Below are 15,775 nucleotides of genomic sequence, written 5' to 3' on the forward strand. Positions count from 1 at the left end.
GACTTTTGGACTATAAGATGTGCACATTGGTGTATACATTGGATCTCTCTCTCTCTTTTTAAATAACGAGAGCTTATTTCTCTCCTGTTTTGGCTTTGTCGTGTATAATTTCAATATTTTTTCTTCCTCTTCTTTTTTACACTTAGAAATGGCTCAGTTGGGGAATTACGATAGTGGGACAGCAGAAACCCCAGAGACGGACGAGTCTGTGAGCGTGAGTAACTTTCTTGATGAAATATGATGCTGAGTTTTTTGGTGGTTAGGGTTTTGTTTTTTTTTTTTCTGTTTCTTAGCATCTGGAGATTTTTGACTGTGCTAATCACTTTATTCCATAAATGTTTATGGTCTTTCTGTGGGCAAGGCATGGGGTACATAGTTGTAGTGCCTCCACTCCTAAGAGAAGCAGAAATCTACAAGCCGACATCATACACTCCAAAATAGCAGCTATGAGCATGAATAACATCCACGAAGACAAGGTGACCACAAGCTAGGGGATCATTCCATAAACAGATGTTTCTGAGTTGACAGTCCCAGAAGATTCTCCAAGGGACATGGCAAATGAACAGGACATAAAGGGACAGGGGCCCACTGCAGATGCAGGGTCTATCTGAGCTCCAAAGCAAAGCAGACCCCAGAGCTGGAGAGCTTGACGGACACTTGTCCATAGGATCCTGCGCACGCGTATCAGGGGGCCTTATTCTTGAGGGTAGTGGAGAGCCACTGAGCAACAGATGAGAGTGGAGGGAGCGGAGATGGCCTGGCCCGAGCCATGGCTTGAAAGCAGATGGGCTACAGAGAGCAGGATGGATCGCCAGAGGGAAATCAGTTAAGAGGCACCTTCAGTGGCATTGGTGAGGGGCCCTGCCGACTGGAGCCATTCATCTAAGAAGTGAATGACATCAGAGAAGCCAGGATGAAGCCAAGTGGCTAGGAAGGTGGCGTGTGTTATATAGACTGGGGTTTGAGAACCCAGACTCTAGGTCCAGGTTGCCTGGATTCGAACACTAACTCTACGTCTTACAGAGTGTGCATTCTAGGCAGAGGAGGGAGTTCTCCGAGCCTCGGTTTCTCCATCTGGATAAAAGCTAAACGAAATAGTCCACGTACAGTGGCCAGGATAGTGCCCCATAGTTAAGTGCTAACTGATAGTTGCTGTGCTGATCTCACTATCATAACTGTTGTTGTTGAGATGCGTTGAAACTGCAGTTCCTTTGGAATACCTACGAACCATCTATTGATTATAATCTGCAATATTCAGGCTCCTGGAGGGAGAGTTTCCAGTGGCATTCTGAGTGATGTCATCTTCGGTGATATAAATAAAGGAAGAGTTAATGAAACAGGAGAGCCTGTGTAGAGTAAGCACATGGTCCCTGGCTTGAATGATTTCCAGACATGAAGCCACAGAAGTAAGGTAGCAATGATAACACTTGGATCCTATGGCCAGAGAGGCCAAGGGGAAGGCGAAGAGACAGGCGGCCGTTTGAATTGAGGAGGTCAAGTAGCTCTGAGGCCAGGAACTGGTTGTGTTTCTTGAGTAGAAATGATAAGATGAGGAAAGAAATGAGGCAGGGAAGAAGGTAAGGAACTGGTTGGTGTGCAGGCCTTCCAAAGATGAACTGAAGGATAAGGGGAGAGACGGCAGGTCCGTCGGGAGAGACTTGTGCACACCTCAGCATCATGGAATCTTCCAGAATGATGGAGAGGGAATTCTGGACTCTCTGTAGGGAGTAAAGCAGCTGCTGAGATGAATGGGGCATGAGAGGTTGGTAGTTGACACTGTGAGGTTATTCCTGTTCATTAAGCTAAACTTTTTAAGGGATCCATCACTTAGACTTTCAGGGTTTAAGACATAGTAAGGTTTCTGGCATAGAGATAAATATGGACAGGGATTTCACACCTCAGAAATGCGTCACCTCCCATCTGCGGAGCACCATAGAATGAAAGAGACATGACCTGGTCAGGAACGGAGGGGCCATATTCTCCCCCAACCCCGGTGACAGCTGTCCTGGAAAGCAGAGAGAAGGTTTGGTTGGCATTGCAGACGTGTTAAAATATAGGGCCAGGATGAAGCTAAGTTTCCCAGATCCTCAGGTGTAGTCTTTTGTCAGCATTGGTTTACTTTAAAAACAGCTGATAGGGAATCGTGAGGGGCCTCAGCTCATTGCCGCTAGGGCAGCGAGATCCTTGGAGCTGTTTCTAGGTCCTCAGGCTGGAACACCGTGCCTCGTTCGGCAGGTTAAACTGCACATTACGGTAATTTTCTCAACGCCTGAACTGTGTTTTAACTTTCACATTCTGTTCCCCAGAGCTCAAATACTTCCCTGAGACTGCGAAGGAAACCTCGAGAGAGTGATTTTGAAACAATTAAATTGATCAGCAATGGGGCCTATGGGTGAGTATTCCAGGCATATTGAACACCCCTGAGTGTGACATTTGGTTTTCAGTTTTGCCTTGTGCTAAGTAGATGCTGTGTAGGGGCTGTCATTTTAAAAGGCTGCTTCTTCGCCGTTGAGTGTGACATGCAGCCAGAGTCACTTCTTCTGACTGCCCAACAGGAGGCACAGTCCACTGACCTATTTTAGAAGCCTGGAGAGAAAGATGTTATAAAGTAAAAGAACAGTGTTCTGTATTCCTGATTTTATTCATCTGTGCTTGGAGCCAAAAGGCATTCCGCTCTTGGTTGGAACCATGTATGTTATACAGGGTGTGAAGCAGCACTTATGTGTGACTTCCTACCCTAGCATGTTTATTAAATTGAACGAAACACTGTAGCCACATTTCTACCATCCCTTCCTCAGCCCACTTTTATTCCTGAAGAAAGAGTTATATTATAGACCCATACAAATGTCTTCAACGAAGGCATTCTAGGATTCTAGCGGGCACTAAACTTCTGTCACTTTTCCTTCTTTTTCCTTTATTAGTATTTCTATTCATAATGGATAATATGGGCTTTTCTTTCTCCAAAAATTTGAGACAGGGTCTCATGTAGTCTAGGCTGGCCTTGAACTTACTGTATAGCCAAGGATGGCCTTGAATTCCTGGTCCTCCTTCTTCTACCTGCTGAGTGCTAGGATTAGAGGCTTGAGCCACTGCTGGTTTGTTTGTTTGATTGTTTGTTTTTGAGTTTTCTTATCTGTTGACATTTACTGCACACACCTTGTACACTTCAGCACCCTGTAATACAGTAGTATTTCAATGTGTATAATGGTGATGTCAGAACTGGTGTTTTCATTTCTTGAAACATTTATTATTTCTCTGTGCTGGGAACCTTTGACTTTCTCTTGTTGAATTCCTTGATCTATTTCTATGGACACAGTTTCCTTCCCGGGGTATAAATAGTGACAGTAATAAATTGTAAATAGTAAATTCTGAGTTACCAATGAATAGTGTGGAAGGACAATTAAACATGCACACTGTGAGCTAATCCATTTTAGACTTACCCAGAATTCTATCTTCGTTAAGTATTAATCCCAATTCTAGCTGTATAGGAGAGCAATAAATAATCCCTGAGACATTTATTGCCATTTATTCACATAGTAGCAGATGAAACAGTGATTTTGGTTGAGCCACAAGGGATGTTTCTCCTTACTGCTTTTTTCACCACTAATACTTTCCACACCATTAACTTTGCAAAGAACTTAAATATTTGTGAGCCTTCTCCATGCCTCACTGGCTTTCGGGATTATGTCAGACGGCATGTTTCCTGATGCGGTCCATAAATGCTTCTGGTGTTATCTTTTTTGCAATATATGCTTTCCTCCTTGGAAGTTTTCTACCATGCAGTTATTCGCGCCTTTTATTTGCTTATTACCATTTGCTCTGTAGTCCTTTATCCTTCTGAAAATGACCCCGGGCCTTCTTAGCAGAAAGGCGCCAGCAGGTTGATCCTCACAGGCACGTTGGAGCACTGCTCAGTTCTTTTCCCTCAGTGGAAGGAATTCTAGAATGAGATGTTCAAGGAAGCAACACTTTTGTAAATCTTGGGCATGTATCTTAGCGGTATTTGGAGTTCTAATTGGTTGAGTAAACTCATTTGTAGTGCAATTAAACCACTGTATAGTAGATGAGGTATATCACACTTTGGGGAATGGTTGGGAATATACAAGAAGTTAAACAAGCTGTGAATTAGTAAACACCCAGGATGCAGGCCAAGTCATTAATGGGCTCACAAGCTGCCTGTCGGAGCCTCTGCTGATCAGCCAGAACCATTTCCCCCTCCCTCTTCTCTTCTCTGATGCAATATCTCATTACATTTCTGACAGATTCCCTTTCTATCTGAATTATTTTTAATTTCAAATTGGAACGTAGTTCCCCCTGTCAATTCAGCCAAGCCACGATGCTGTCTTCAGGCTAGCTGAACAAATAGAGCCTTGGACGGGTAGAAGTTATGGGCTTGTCGCACTGTCTTGGGTTTCCGTGTAACAGGGCATCACTATTTACATCAGTGGCTCAGAGGAACCCAGACTCTGTGTCTCCCCCAGATGTTGCTGCTGGTGCTGGGGACTAACTCTCTCATTAGAGAAGCATGTTAGGACACACCGCACTGTGCCTTGTGCTTGCTGACCGTACTTGTGATGCCAGTTTGGTAAGTGGTGACTGGTCTCCGGATGGAAGTGAAACTTGCCTTTAAACCAACACAGTGCTCTTAGAAGACTGGACTTAGGAAGTCCATCATCGTCCTGGCCTCTTTGGTCTGTGTTCTCTGCTTAAGACCCTGGGATGGGAGTTGATACCCTTTACACTTGTCTGAGGGGGAAGATCTCTGGTTTCAGGCGGAGTCCTCCCCTCCCTACAAGTACCCTTTGATCACAACGTTCTGTTATCCCAATGGAGAAAGAAAAACTTAACTTCTATTGAGCATCGATTGGATTTATAAGCCATAACCTCAAATGTTTTTAAAGACTTCTCCCCCCCTCCCTCTGGATTGGGTGGGTTAAGACAGGGTCTCCTGTAGTCTAAGCTGGCCTCAAATGTGCTACGTAGACTAGCTTTGACCTCCTGATCCTATTAATTCCAGGTGTGTACCACCTGGAATTGACTCAGAATTTAAACACTTGAAAGTCACAACATTCCTCCCCTCATTTTACTTTTCTTTCTTGATATACACTATCCTCTCACGCCTCAAGGGCCCAGAGACATTTATTAGTGAGACCCATGAGTGCTAGCTGATACACACCAATTCACATATGTTATGGTCACCTGCCCACCCCTTTCCTCCAACCCCGCCCTACTCCCACTTACGGATCTGCTGGCTCACATTTGTGCACTGAGCTATCAGAGCCTCATACTTTTATATATGCACCAGAATCATGGTTCCAACGGGGGCAGGTGTTCGCTGGGCTTCAGCATCCCTTTCATGTGCCTTCCTTGTTTGTTTGCTTTTATCTTGCATAGGCAGAGAGATACCTGGCACCCAGAGGGCAAGGATCCCCAGCTGCCTTTCCACCATGTCATGCCCCACTCTTGGGCTTTCCTGTAGAGAAGAGACAGACTAGCCTTTTCCAACAAAGCCACACTGGGGCCCAGAAAGCAGAGAAATAAAGAAAGCTTAGCAGACAGTGCAGAGTTGGGTCATTAGGACACTCACAGTGCATTCGACAGTGTTGCTTGTCCATCCGTTACTCTACATCTGTTTTTGTTCCTGCTCTGAGTCTCTTTCTCAATGTCTCGCTCTCTGCTGGTGTAAGTATATTTATAAAACATCGTCACATAGGAAAAGATAAAAGATGTATATGGCGGGTCCGATTATCATTAAATAAGTTTTACCATTAAGAATAATACTCCAGCTGAGCAGTGGTGTCACATGCCTTTAGTCCCAGCCCTTGGGAGGCAGAGGCAGATGGATCTCTGAGATTGAGGCTAGCCTGGTCTACAGAGGGAGTTCAAGGACAGCCAGGGCTGCACAGATAAACCCTGTCTTCAAAAATCAAACAAACAGCGATAATAATACTCCAAAAGCAAAACAGAAACTAAGAACATAAAATAAGCTAGAAGCAGAAGATATGGCGCAGTGGTTAGATCACTTGCCCAACATGCCCAAGGCCCTGTGCTCAGTGTCCAGCATTATAGAAATGGCCAGCTAACCCCCACCCACAAAACATTCTGCAACACAAACCCCAGGTAAGAAGTCTCATCTACATCAACAGCTTGGTCAACTCTTGGTGGAAAATCAAAGCATCAACCTTGCGAGAGTCTCAGTGTGAAATTCAGAATGTGGGTCCCGAGGGGACTCCACACTGACATACCGAAGGGCACGCTGGAAGGTGAGTTATAATCCCCTTGACTTTGAAGAAGAGGCAAGCAATTATAAAAAGATGGCATTTTCTTATTAATATTTTTGAGTTCTTAATTTTATTTAAAAATATATCTCCCATTTCAGAAATTCATTTTAAACCAGGCATGGTGGCGCACACCTTTAATCCCAGCACTCAGGAGGCAGAGGCAGGCGGATCGCTGTGAGTTCGAGGCCAGCCTGGTCTACAAAGCTAGCCCAGGACAGCCAAGGCTAACACAGAGAGACCCTGTCTCGAAAAACAAAAACAAAACAAAACAGAAGTTCGTTTTAAACCAGGTATGGTGGCACATGCCTTTAATCCCAGCACTTAGGGAGGCAGAGGCAGGTGGATCACTGTGAGTTCAAGGCCTGGTCTACAAAGCAAGTCCAAGACAGTCAAGGCTACACAGAGAAACCCTGTCTTGAAAAAAAATAGAAAGAAAGAAAGAAAAAGAAAGAAAGAAAGAAAGAAATTTTAACAACAATTGTTTACCAATGTGTATATTATATTTGGGGGTTGGGCCAAGTTATGTTTTGTACTCTACACCTTGCCACCGCCATGATTAGCAGCAGCTTTCAATATCTGCAGACTTTTTATTTTATCCTAACCAGTCATTTTTTAAAAAAGGAAAACACAATAAAAGCTTTTCATCAGATATAGATTTATGTACTGACTGGTTAGTTAATTTAAAACGTAGTCATAGGGGGCTGGAAAGAGGGCTCAGTAGTTAGGAGCACTGGCTGCTCTTTCAGAGGACTGGAGTTCGACACCCATGTGGCAGCTCACAACTGTCTGTAGCTCCAGTTCCAGGGAATCTGACAGCTTCACACAGACATACATACAAGCAAAATACCAATGCACACCAAATAAATAAATACATCTTTTTTTTTTTTTTTTAGAAAGAGAAGCAGATATTTTAGAATATATTTTTAAGTTAGTTATAATGGAAATCTTTAGGCAAGCGTGTATGGTAAAAACTTAGGTTTAACCTACATATATGTATATTTCTCTTTGGTTTTGAGACCTTTGAAGACAGGGGACATGAGCCAAACTTAGAACGTGTGGTTTCTGCTTCCCAGGTTAAAGGTGGAACTGAAACCTGAGGCGGTCTGAATGTAGGTCTGTAAGTGTCGTCTTGTCAGCTTTTGTTTGGAAAGTTCACTCCCGCTAAACCAAAAGGGCTCTATTTAGTCATCTGCTTCTATTGAAACCTTTCAAAACACTTATTAGCAACAGAGCTTCCCCTCTCATGGTGACATTTCATTGCTTTGTTTGTTAGTTCCTAGTTGCTTTTCTCTTTACTGTTATCAAATACAGGATGGAGCCCACCTAAGTGAGGGGGAATTTGTCTCTTTCCCAGAGACAGGGGAGGTTTTGGGACAGGGGGATTGGAACTCCTTCCATAGTGGTGGCAGTTTGCAACACACATGTTGCATCTTGCCTAAACCAGGGAGCAGAGACCCCACCCCCCGCGTGCACGTGCACACACACACACACACACACACACACACACACACACACACACACAGAGCCACCCTCTTTTCTCCCATTGCTAGGTCTTTCTAAAGGCTCCACAACCAACCCCTAAACCACCTCCTTTTCAGGACCAGGTGCTCAAACACTTGACTCTGGGGGAGGCAGGGATGAGGGGGGCATTTAACATTCAAATCCTAACAGTTGCCTTATTGATAATTGAATCAGCTCATTTTCTGAAACAGTCTTGCGCAGCCCAGATTGGCCTCTGATTTGCTATAGCCAAGGATGACTGTGAGCGTCTGACCCGCTAGCTTCTTCTCATGTGCCTAACTTAGTTGACTTTGATAGCAAGTATAACCAACCAAGCAGGTGTAGGAATAAATGTAGTCTGTGGGAGCCTAGCATCGCGCCATCCTATAGGAGACCCCCTAACTTAGCACGCCCAGTGGTTGACTCACGTGACTTCGTTTTGCGGTGAGAATCAAAGTGCTGCGCTACTCAGTGAGTTATTTTGAGTGTCATAAGGAGACCTTCCTTTGTACTATACAGTGACCAAAAAAATAAATAGAAAACCAAATAAATGAAGCAATGGAAGAGGAAGGGACCAAAGCCAAGGGTAAGAGAGAGAGGGGAGTACAAATGTGTGACATTGTGAACAAAGAAAGGGGAGAGATATGATGAAAATATAAAAACAGACCAGAAAGAAAAAGCAACCCTTGGCTGAACGCTTAAGAGAAAACGTTAATAATGGGCTAAGTCAGACTGGATATTCCCAGACTTACATCAGTATATACCCTGAGTTCAGTGGGAACAGAGTGTCCCAGCATGCCTTGCAGCCAGCCAGTCATTGTTCAGTCATACTAAGCAAACTAGTGGAAAACATATCTAAGTTCATGTAACTCCTTGTTTTAGAAGGCATACCTTGTGTGTGTGTGTGTGTGTGTGTGTGTGTGTGTGTGTGTGTGTGTATGTATCATGATCAGTGGCTTTTTAGATAAATTGTTATTTATTTGATCAATGCCTTTGGTTCAGGGCAGACTATCCAACCTGTCACCACCTGTAAGGCTTAGTGGCCCTTTAAAGGATGTTAATTGGTCATCGCCTTCTTGGAAGTTCAACCCTGTCTTTCCATGAAAACAAGGGGAGTGACTTGCAAGGAAGGGGGCCATCCGAGGCCTTTCCTTGCTGCTCGCTTCCTGTTGGAGATTTTTAGGGCTCCTGCCCCTGAGACTCCTCTCTCCGTGTCATCCCAGCCCTAGGGGCGGTTCACACTCTTTATCTGGGCAAAGCCATAGCAGAGACTGAGTGTGGCCTAGTCTGGCCATTTTATACTTTGCTTCATAGCTTGGCCAGGAGGTGAGGGAGGGCAGACATACCGCTCCTTGGCTGTCTGTCAACCCCCCCCCAACTCCCCCCTTACCTGTTATGCTGGGAAACTGCTGCAGGGGCTCACAGAGGATACGCATGGAGAGTCTGCAGCGAGGAAATATGCTACTCTTTGTTGCGAAATGCTCTCATAGATGCCCATCCACAGCCCTCATGTATCTGGAGATTCCGCGGGACGTAATTACTCTCAATTGGAAACCAGAGACTCTAAGAAGCCGTGGTCCTCTTTCCAGAGCCCAAGGGTATCATTTAGAAAATGACTGCTTTAGTTGGTCCAGAGAACGTGCCTAACATAATGTCTAATGCTAGAAAGGATGCCGCTCGTGATCTGTATGTAATTTTGTTAATTCTTCCCAGTTCTGATTTATATATTGGATTTTGTTTTGTTTGTGGAAAAACTGAAAACATCAGCTAGCTCTTAGGAAATAGCTCACTCTGGGGACTGTCTGCCTCCTTTTTTTTGGAGCAGCGAAAGCAAATTTGATGCTTTATGTGTGATCTTTATTAAAAGGTTTTGGGTTTGGGTTTTGGGTTTTTTTTTTTTTTTCAAGTTTTGTTTTGTTTTGCTTTGCTTTGTTTTTTTTCAATCTTTGGCCTGGAATGGGTTGTTTCTAAGTCACGAGCACAGCGGTAGGACCTTAGCTCAAGCTGTCACAAACTCCAAAAGCATGTCTGTTATTTGGCGCGTGTATCCCTCAGCATCCTTCCCGCTCTCTTCCTGTGAACCCACCCACTACCTGCGCTCCCGTTTCAGGGCGGTCTACTTTGTCCGGCATAAAGAATCCCGGCAGAGGTTTGCCATGAAGAAAATCAACAAGCAGAACCTCATCCTTCGGAACCAGATCCAGCAGGCCTTCGTGGAGCGCGACATCCTGACGTTCGCAGAGAACCCGTTTGTGGTCAGCATGTATTGCTCCTTTGAAACGAGGCGTCACTTGTGCATGGTCATGGAGTATGTGGAAGGTAAATCGGTCTCCCCACACGGAGAGCAAGGCACCCGTGCCCAGGCGCGGTAGCGGAAGCTTCCTGTGTGTGCTCCACAGCGGCTGGATCTACCTAGGAGCCACGGCCAGCAACAAGGTGGCAGAATTCCCAGTCATTATTGTCTGATAATTGCTTGTAAAATGCCTGCCTCTATAACAAAGGGAAGATTAGTGTGATTTGGGAGAAGGTTGTTTTCTTTTTTAATAGCTCCTAATCCTGACTACCTCCCTGCAATTGGCTATTAAAGTTGGATATAAGTGATAGGTTTTTTTTCCCTACTTATTTTTATCACAGATCATAAAATGTGTTCATTATAATTAGTCTTCTCAAAAAGTGAACTTAGAATATATATCCTTTTTAGCCTATGGTGGGAAAGTAAAACTCCAGCTGGTCTTCCCAATCTCCCCTTTTGTTTTTTCTCTTTCTTTCCTTTTAGACAGGCTTTCTTTGTAGCCAAGCAGTCCACAGCGTTATAATCCTCCTGCCTCAGTCTCTGAAAAGCTAGGCTTACCAGCATGCCTGCCCATGCCCGGCCGCCCAGTCGGCAACCCTTTGTGGTGCGCACTTTAAATGTTCCAAGTAATCTCACTTCTCTCTCCTTTTTTTTTTTTTCTCATTAAATTTCTGAGACTTTCCACCTCCCTGACTCAATGACATAAAGCTACTAAAATGAACAGATCAGCAAAAGCCCAGACCATCTTCTCTTAGTCTGGTTTAGGCTCGTTGAAAAGGCACCCCTCGCCGCAAATCTCCAAGAAACGGTAGAGAATTTTGCTCAAAACTTTTCTGTTTCGCTGCTAGGTGGATTGACAGCCAGGAAAGGGAGCTTTGGTGGGACGTGAGTGGTAGATAGGACCTAAAGCCTGTCCTCCATTCATTGTCCTTTTACTGCCCCAGCAGTTTGTTTCTGAACTACCGTTGCTGTTATTTCTGTAATAATCTTTTATCACATTTGGTATGTATGAGGCTAGATCCTCTCACCGTTACATAAAACGAACCCCAAATAATCCTATAAAGCAGTGGTTCTCAACCCTCCGAATGCCGCGACCCTTTAATACAGTTCCTCGTGTTATGGCGACCCCCCGGGGCCATAAATTATTTCATTGCTTCTTCATCACTGTAATTTTGCTGCTGTTACGCATAGTAATGCACATATCTGCTATGCAGGATATCTGATATGTGACCACTGTGAAAGGATCTTTCGACCTCCCTCCACCCACCCCCAAAGGGATTGTGACCCACAGGTTGAGAGCCACTGCTGTACAGGGTGGCATTTCTAACCTGATACTGTAGCGCAGTAACCAAGACAACCAAACTCATCTGCCTCAGAGCTCCCAGCTGCTCCAGAGACCATAGGATTCCATCTCTGCAATCTAATTCCAGCCTCTGTGGTACATACTGATGTGTTATAAATTAGTACCATCACCCCGCATGACGGTAGAGGTTCTTCAGAATGCAGCTCCCTTGGGAGCCAAACTGCTTTCTTCACTCTGCATCTTAATGAGAAACATGACAACTTAACACGGTCCCCACTCACGGATGGGATTCTGCTTTGAAGTTCCACCGTGTTAGCCTCCATTAATCCGGCTTGATGCTATTCCTACTAAGTGTGTTTCCTGTGTTTTACAGGGGGAGACTGCGCGACCTTGATGAAAAACATGGGTCCTCTCCCAGTTGATATGGCCAGGATGTACTTTGCTGAGACAGTCTTGGCCTTGGAGTATCTGCATAATTATGGAATTGTACACAGGGATTTGAAGCCAGACAAGTATGTTCACTGAGGAGAAAAAAATTCCTCCCTATACATAATACTGAATGTTTTCTTCTGTCTGTGAAATGTTTTTTAAAGCTATTTGCTCACTTCAAAAATTCTCTCTAATACAAAAGTGAGTTGTTACAGCAGTAACTTTATGGTAATTTTTACATATTTCTTGAAAGACTACAATTCTTACAATGAGAACTTATGAGAAATAGGGGGAAATAGCTCTAAAGCTAGAGCTAATTGCCTTTTTTATCATATACATCTTTGAGCAGTGACATAGAAAGTGTTGTTTTCTGAAGCGTTTTGTATTTGGCATCATACTTGGATGGGCTTTACCTTCCTATGGTAATATATGTGATAGGATAGTCTATTTTACTTACACCTTGTTAGCTTGGAGTTCATAGTAGGCTCTGACTTGAGACATGGGTAGACTTGTCCCCAAGCGGCTAGCCACGTCACGTGTTGGATACTTCATGCTTCCTGCACTAACACGAGATGCCAAGTATGTTGGAAAGCGTGTGACAAACTAAGACTACAGTGCTCATCAGAAAGCTAGGAGAACACGCGGGAAGGGGGGAACAATTTCATATGAAACTATTGGAATTTTGGCATAATTCCTTCTAGTAGCCTTTTTTTTTTTTTTTTTTTTTTTTTTTTTTTTTTTTTGTCTGTCGGTTTGTTTAAGACAGGGTCTCTTTAGATAGCCCCGACTGTCCTGAAATTTACTCTGGAGACCAGGCTGGCCTCAAACTCACAGAGCTCCGCCTGCTTCTGTCTCCTGAGTGATGGAATCAAAGGCATATACCACCATGGCCTGGCCCGCCTTCTAGTAGTTTCTTAGAAATCCCCTATTACTTTAACTTTCTAATTGATATAATGCTAATTTTTTTTACTTCCAATGAAATATTTTAATATATTCAAATGTAAACTTTTTGCATATATAATGAATTCTAGATTTGTGCTTAATGAGTTGAAATTCAAATGAAAGCTAGAAGTGGAAGTATGAAAAACTACGTTTTTCTGTCCAGGTTCTTTTATCTATGTCTTGTTTTAATTGCAAGTGGATTCCTAGTGTATGCCAGAGGATGCATTATCAGATCATTTGTTGTCCGGTTTTTTTATTCTGAAAACGGACAGAGGTGGCTGGAAAGAGATGGCTCAGTGGCTGAGCACTGCTGTTGCAGAGGACCCGAGTTTGCTTCCCAGCATCCATGTTAGGCTCCTCTTCTCCACCTGTATCTCCAGCATCGTGGCCTTCCATGGTCTCTACTGGACTCAGCGGGCACCCTCATTCACATGTGCACATGCTAACACCCCCACCTCCCCCGACACACACACACATATTCACATAACTTTCAAAATAAAATAAATCCGAGATCAGGCACAATCCAGGTGGTCCAGCCGTAGACTGAAGTAGATATGAAAATAGAAAGAAATCAGAGTTCCATACTTGAGTTTTTAAAAGATAATGTTAGATATGATTGCTCCAACAAAGACAGTGGAGCCTTAGCTCTGGCCCTGACCTCTGAATTACCTTCATCTGTCAAATGCAAATAGTTTATATCTTTGCACACTTCCCTCTTTGTTTTGCAATGTGGTTGATGTTTTACAAACCAAAGGGGGAAAGAGGGAGGATTGAAACAACAGAATTTCCTTTCAAGTGATTGCTGTGCTATTGCCCTTCTGTCTCCTAGCCTGTTGGTCACCTCCATGGGGCACATAAAGCTGACTGATTTTGGATTGTCTAAGGTGGGGCTCATGAGCATGACTACCAATCTCTATGAAGGTCACATTGAGAAGGATGCCCGAGAGTTCCTGGATAAGCAGGTAAGCTCGGGTGCTGTCCTGTCTGTGGAGAGACACAAAGCCCACTGCAGCCAGTGAATGCAGAATTCCAGCTGTGTAAGGCCACCTCCACGTTACTGCTGCTGTTTGGATGTCTGTATAAGGCCTTGCCTTTAATAAAGTGCAAAAGGCACCCATTTGTCTCCCCGGGCCTCCGTGTACTCTCCGATGATCCCTCTACATTCTTCCCCTAGCATTAAGGTCTATTAGCAAGATGAACGGTCTAATTGCACACGAGTGAGAGGGTGAGAGAGACAAATGGAAAACTGGTTTTGTGAGGAATTCAGGAGTCTCAATAGAGCACTCTCGGAACCCGTGATGCATTGCACAGTCTCAGCTGCTAGCATCCCAGCTATGGCCCATTTCCTTTTAAGCACGCCTCATTACCATGTGCCCACAATCTGTTCATTGTGAAGTCACCTAAGGTAAACCCATCTCAACTGCCACGCCCCCCTGATCTAACCGAGGCGAGAATCAGTTTGGTCATACAAACAATTGAACTACCTATAACAGGGACCGAGCCAACATACGCTAATTCTTTTTCGCTGTAAAAACAGTTTCTAGTACGGTATAAAGCTAGGCACAGGTTGGGGTTTGCGATTTGAAACTAAGCGTAATGGATGTGTTAAGTCCTTTTTCATTGCCGTGTGTGTCCTCGAGGCCTCTGCCCATGTGTTCCTTTGTAGGTGAGCAGGGGTATTTGAGGCAGAATAATCATGCAGTCATCTTGTTCGTCTTAAGTTATGGCTAGTACTCCAATTATTCTAATACTGCAATTTCATTTTAGGTCTGTGGTACTCCTGAGTATATTGCCCCCGAGGTAATTCTGAGACAGGGCTATGGAAAGCCTGTGGACTGGTGGGCCATGGGCATCATCCTCTATGAGTTTCTGGTTGGATGTGTGCCTTTCTTTGGGGACACTCCAGAAGAGCTATTTGGACAAGTCATCAGCGGTAAATATCATCCAGGGCTATCTCTGAGCCACTACTGGGAAACAGCTACTTACCATAAATCTGTTGTGTGTCCCTAAAAAACGTTAACCTTTGTCAGACGTTGAAGCCAGCAAAGCTAAAAGAACTCACTTATCATAACACACAACCAATTCGCGCATTCTCAAGAGAGTGATGCGTGCCGAAATTGATCTGAGGGAGTTTTGTTAGCATGGAATTTGGAAATGGGCAGGTGACGTGTCCAGCTTTCATTGCTGACTCCTTTTCCCAAAAGAAAATTGGTGTGGGATTTACAGATGCTTTCATTGTCAGCCGGCCTCCATTTTCTTAATAGGAAAGTTGCACCAGGGAAGAAAAGGTTAATGTGGGTAACATTTACATAAATGGGAAAAAATGGCTAATGGCACAATGAAGAAATTAACAAAAATGTAATAAACCCTAAAACAAATGTCTACCAAATAATAAATAATGAGAATGGGAAGGCAGTAAATTGAATCCGCAGATTGTTAATGCTTTCATTGGTAGTGGTGGTATGTAATGTTATTTCTATAGCAGCTGTTCATCTTCCATTTAAAATTCAATAACCTTTAGATCCTAACCTGCGAACTGACCCTCACTGTTGTCATGCAGCATACCTTAATGATGAATAAGTAGGGGCCATGGCTCCCCTCCGGCTGATTTTTGTAAATGTCCCTTGATGCATAGATGACAGAAAAGGCTTCTCTACCTGAAAGGTTGTCAGGCCCCACTGATAGCTCCATCAGCCACCTCAGGTCCCATCCTGGACAGTGCTTATGCCAGCTGGCAATGGAAATAGGGGGGAAATTCATTGTGCTCATGGAGAGCCCTTAATCGCACTATTATTTTCTGACGTTGGCTTTGCAAGCCAGGCATATTTGTAAACTCTACCAAAGTAGGTTTGTTGAATTGCCTGCAGTGTAAAAGCCCTTTATATAATATCTGAGCTGTTTATGGATTTATAACTAGGCTGTTTTCTGACAGACCAAGGCCTGAATGGCAAAGGGAATCAACTGTTTAATTAACACAAGCAGCAAATGCTGGCTTTGTTCTTGATGCCTTACGGCTCTGATGCATAT

The 15,775-nt window shown here is 44.0% G+C and overlaps 1 protein-coding gene across 20 annotated transcripts in view; it reads left to right on the top strand.

Annotated features, from left to right (window-relative positions):
* Nucleotides 1-15,775, top strand: part of MAST4 (microtubule associated serine/threonine kinase family member 4) — a 617,295-nt gene that overhangs the window by 563,656 nt on the left and 37,864 nt on the right. For all 20 annotated transcript variants that reach the window (XM_084800734.1, XM_084800722.1, XM_084800737.1 and 17 more), the window contains 6 exons: nucleotides 147-214; nucleotides 2,307-2,392; nucleotides 9,892-10,100; nucleotides 11,751-11,889; nucleotides 13,578-13,710; nucleotides 14,516-14,681. In XM_084800734.1, the coding sequence (XP_084656860.1) occupies nucleotides 147-214; nucleotides 2,307-2,392; nucleotides 9,892-10,100; nucleotides 11,751-11,889; nucleotides 13,578-13,710; nucleotides 14,516-14,681 (801 nt within the window). The remainder of the gene's footprint in view (nucleotides 1-146; nucleotides 215-2,306; nucleotides 2,393-9,891; nucleotides 10,101-11,750; nucleotides 11,890-13,577; nucleotides 13,711-14,515; nucleotides 14,682-15,775) is intronic.

The sequence above is a fragment of the Acomys minous genome (assembly GCF_964271855.1).
Source record: "Acomys minous genome assembly, chromosome: 11".
Lineage (NCBI taxonomy): Eukaryota > Metazoa > Chordata > Mammalia > Rodentia > Muridae > Acomys > Acomys minous.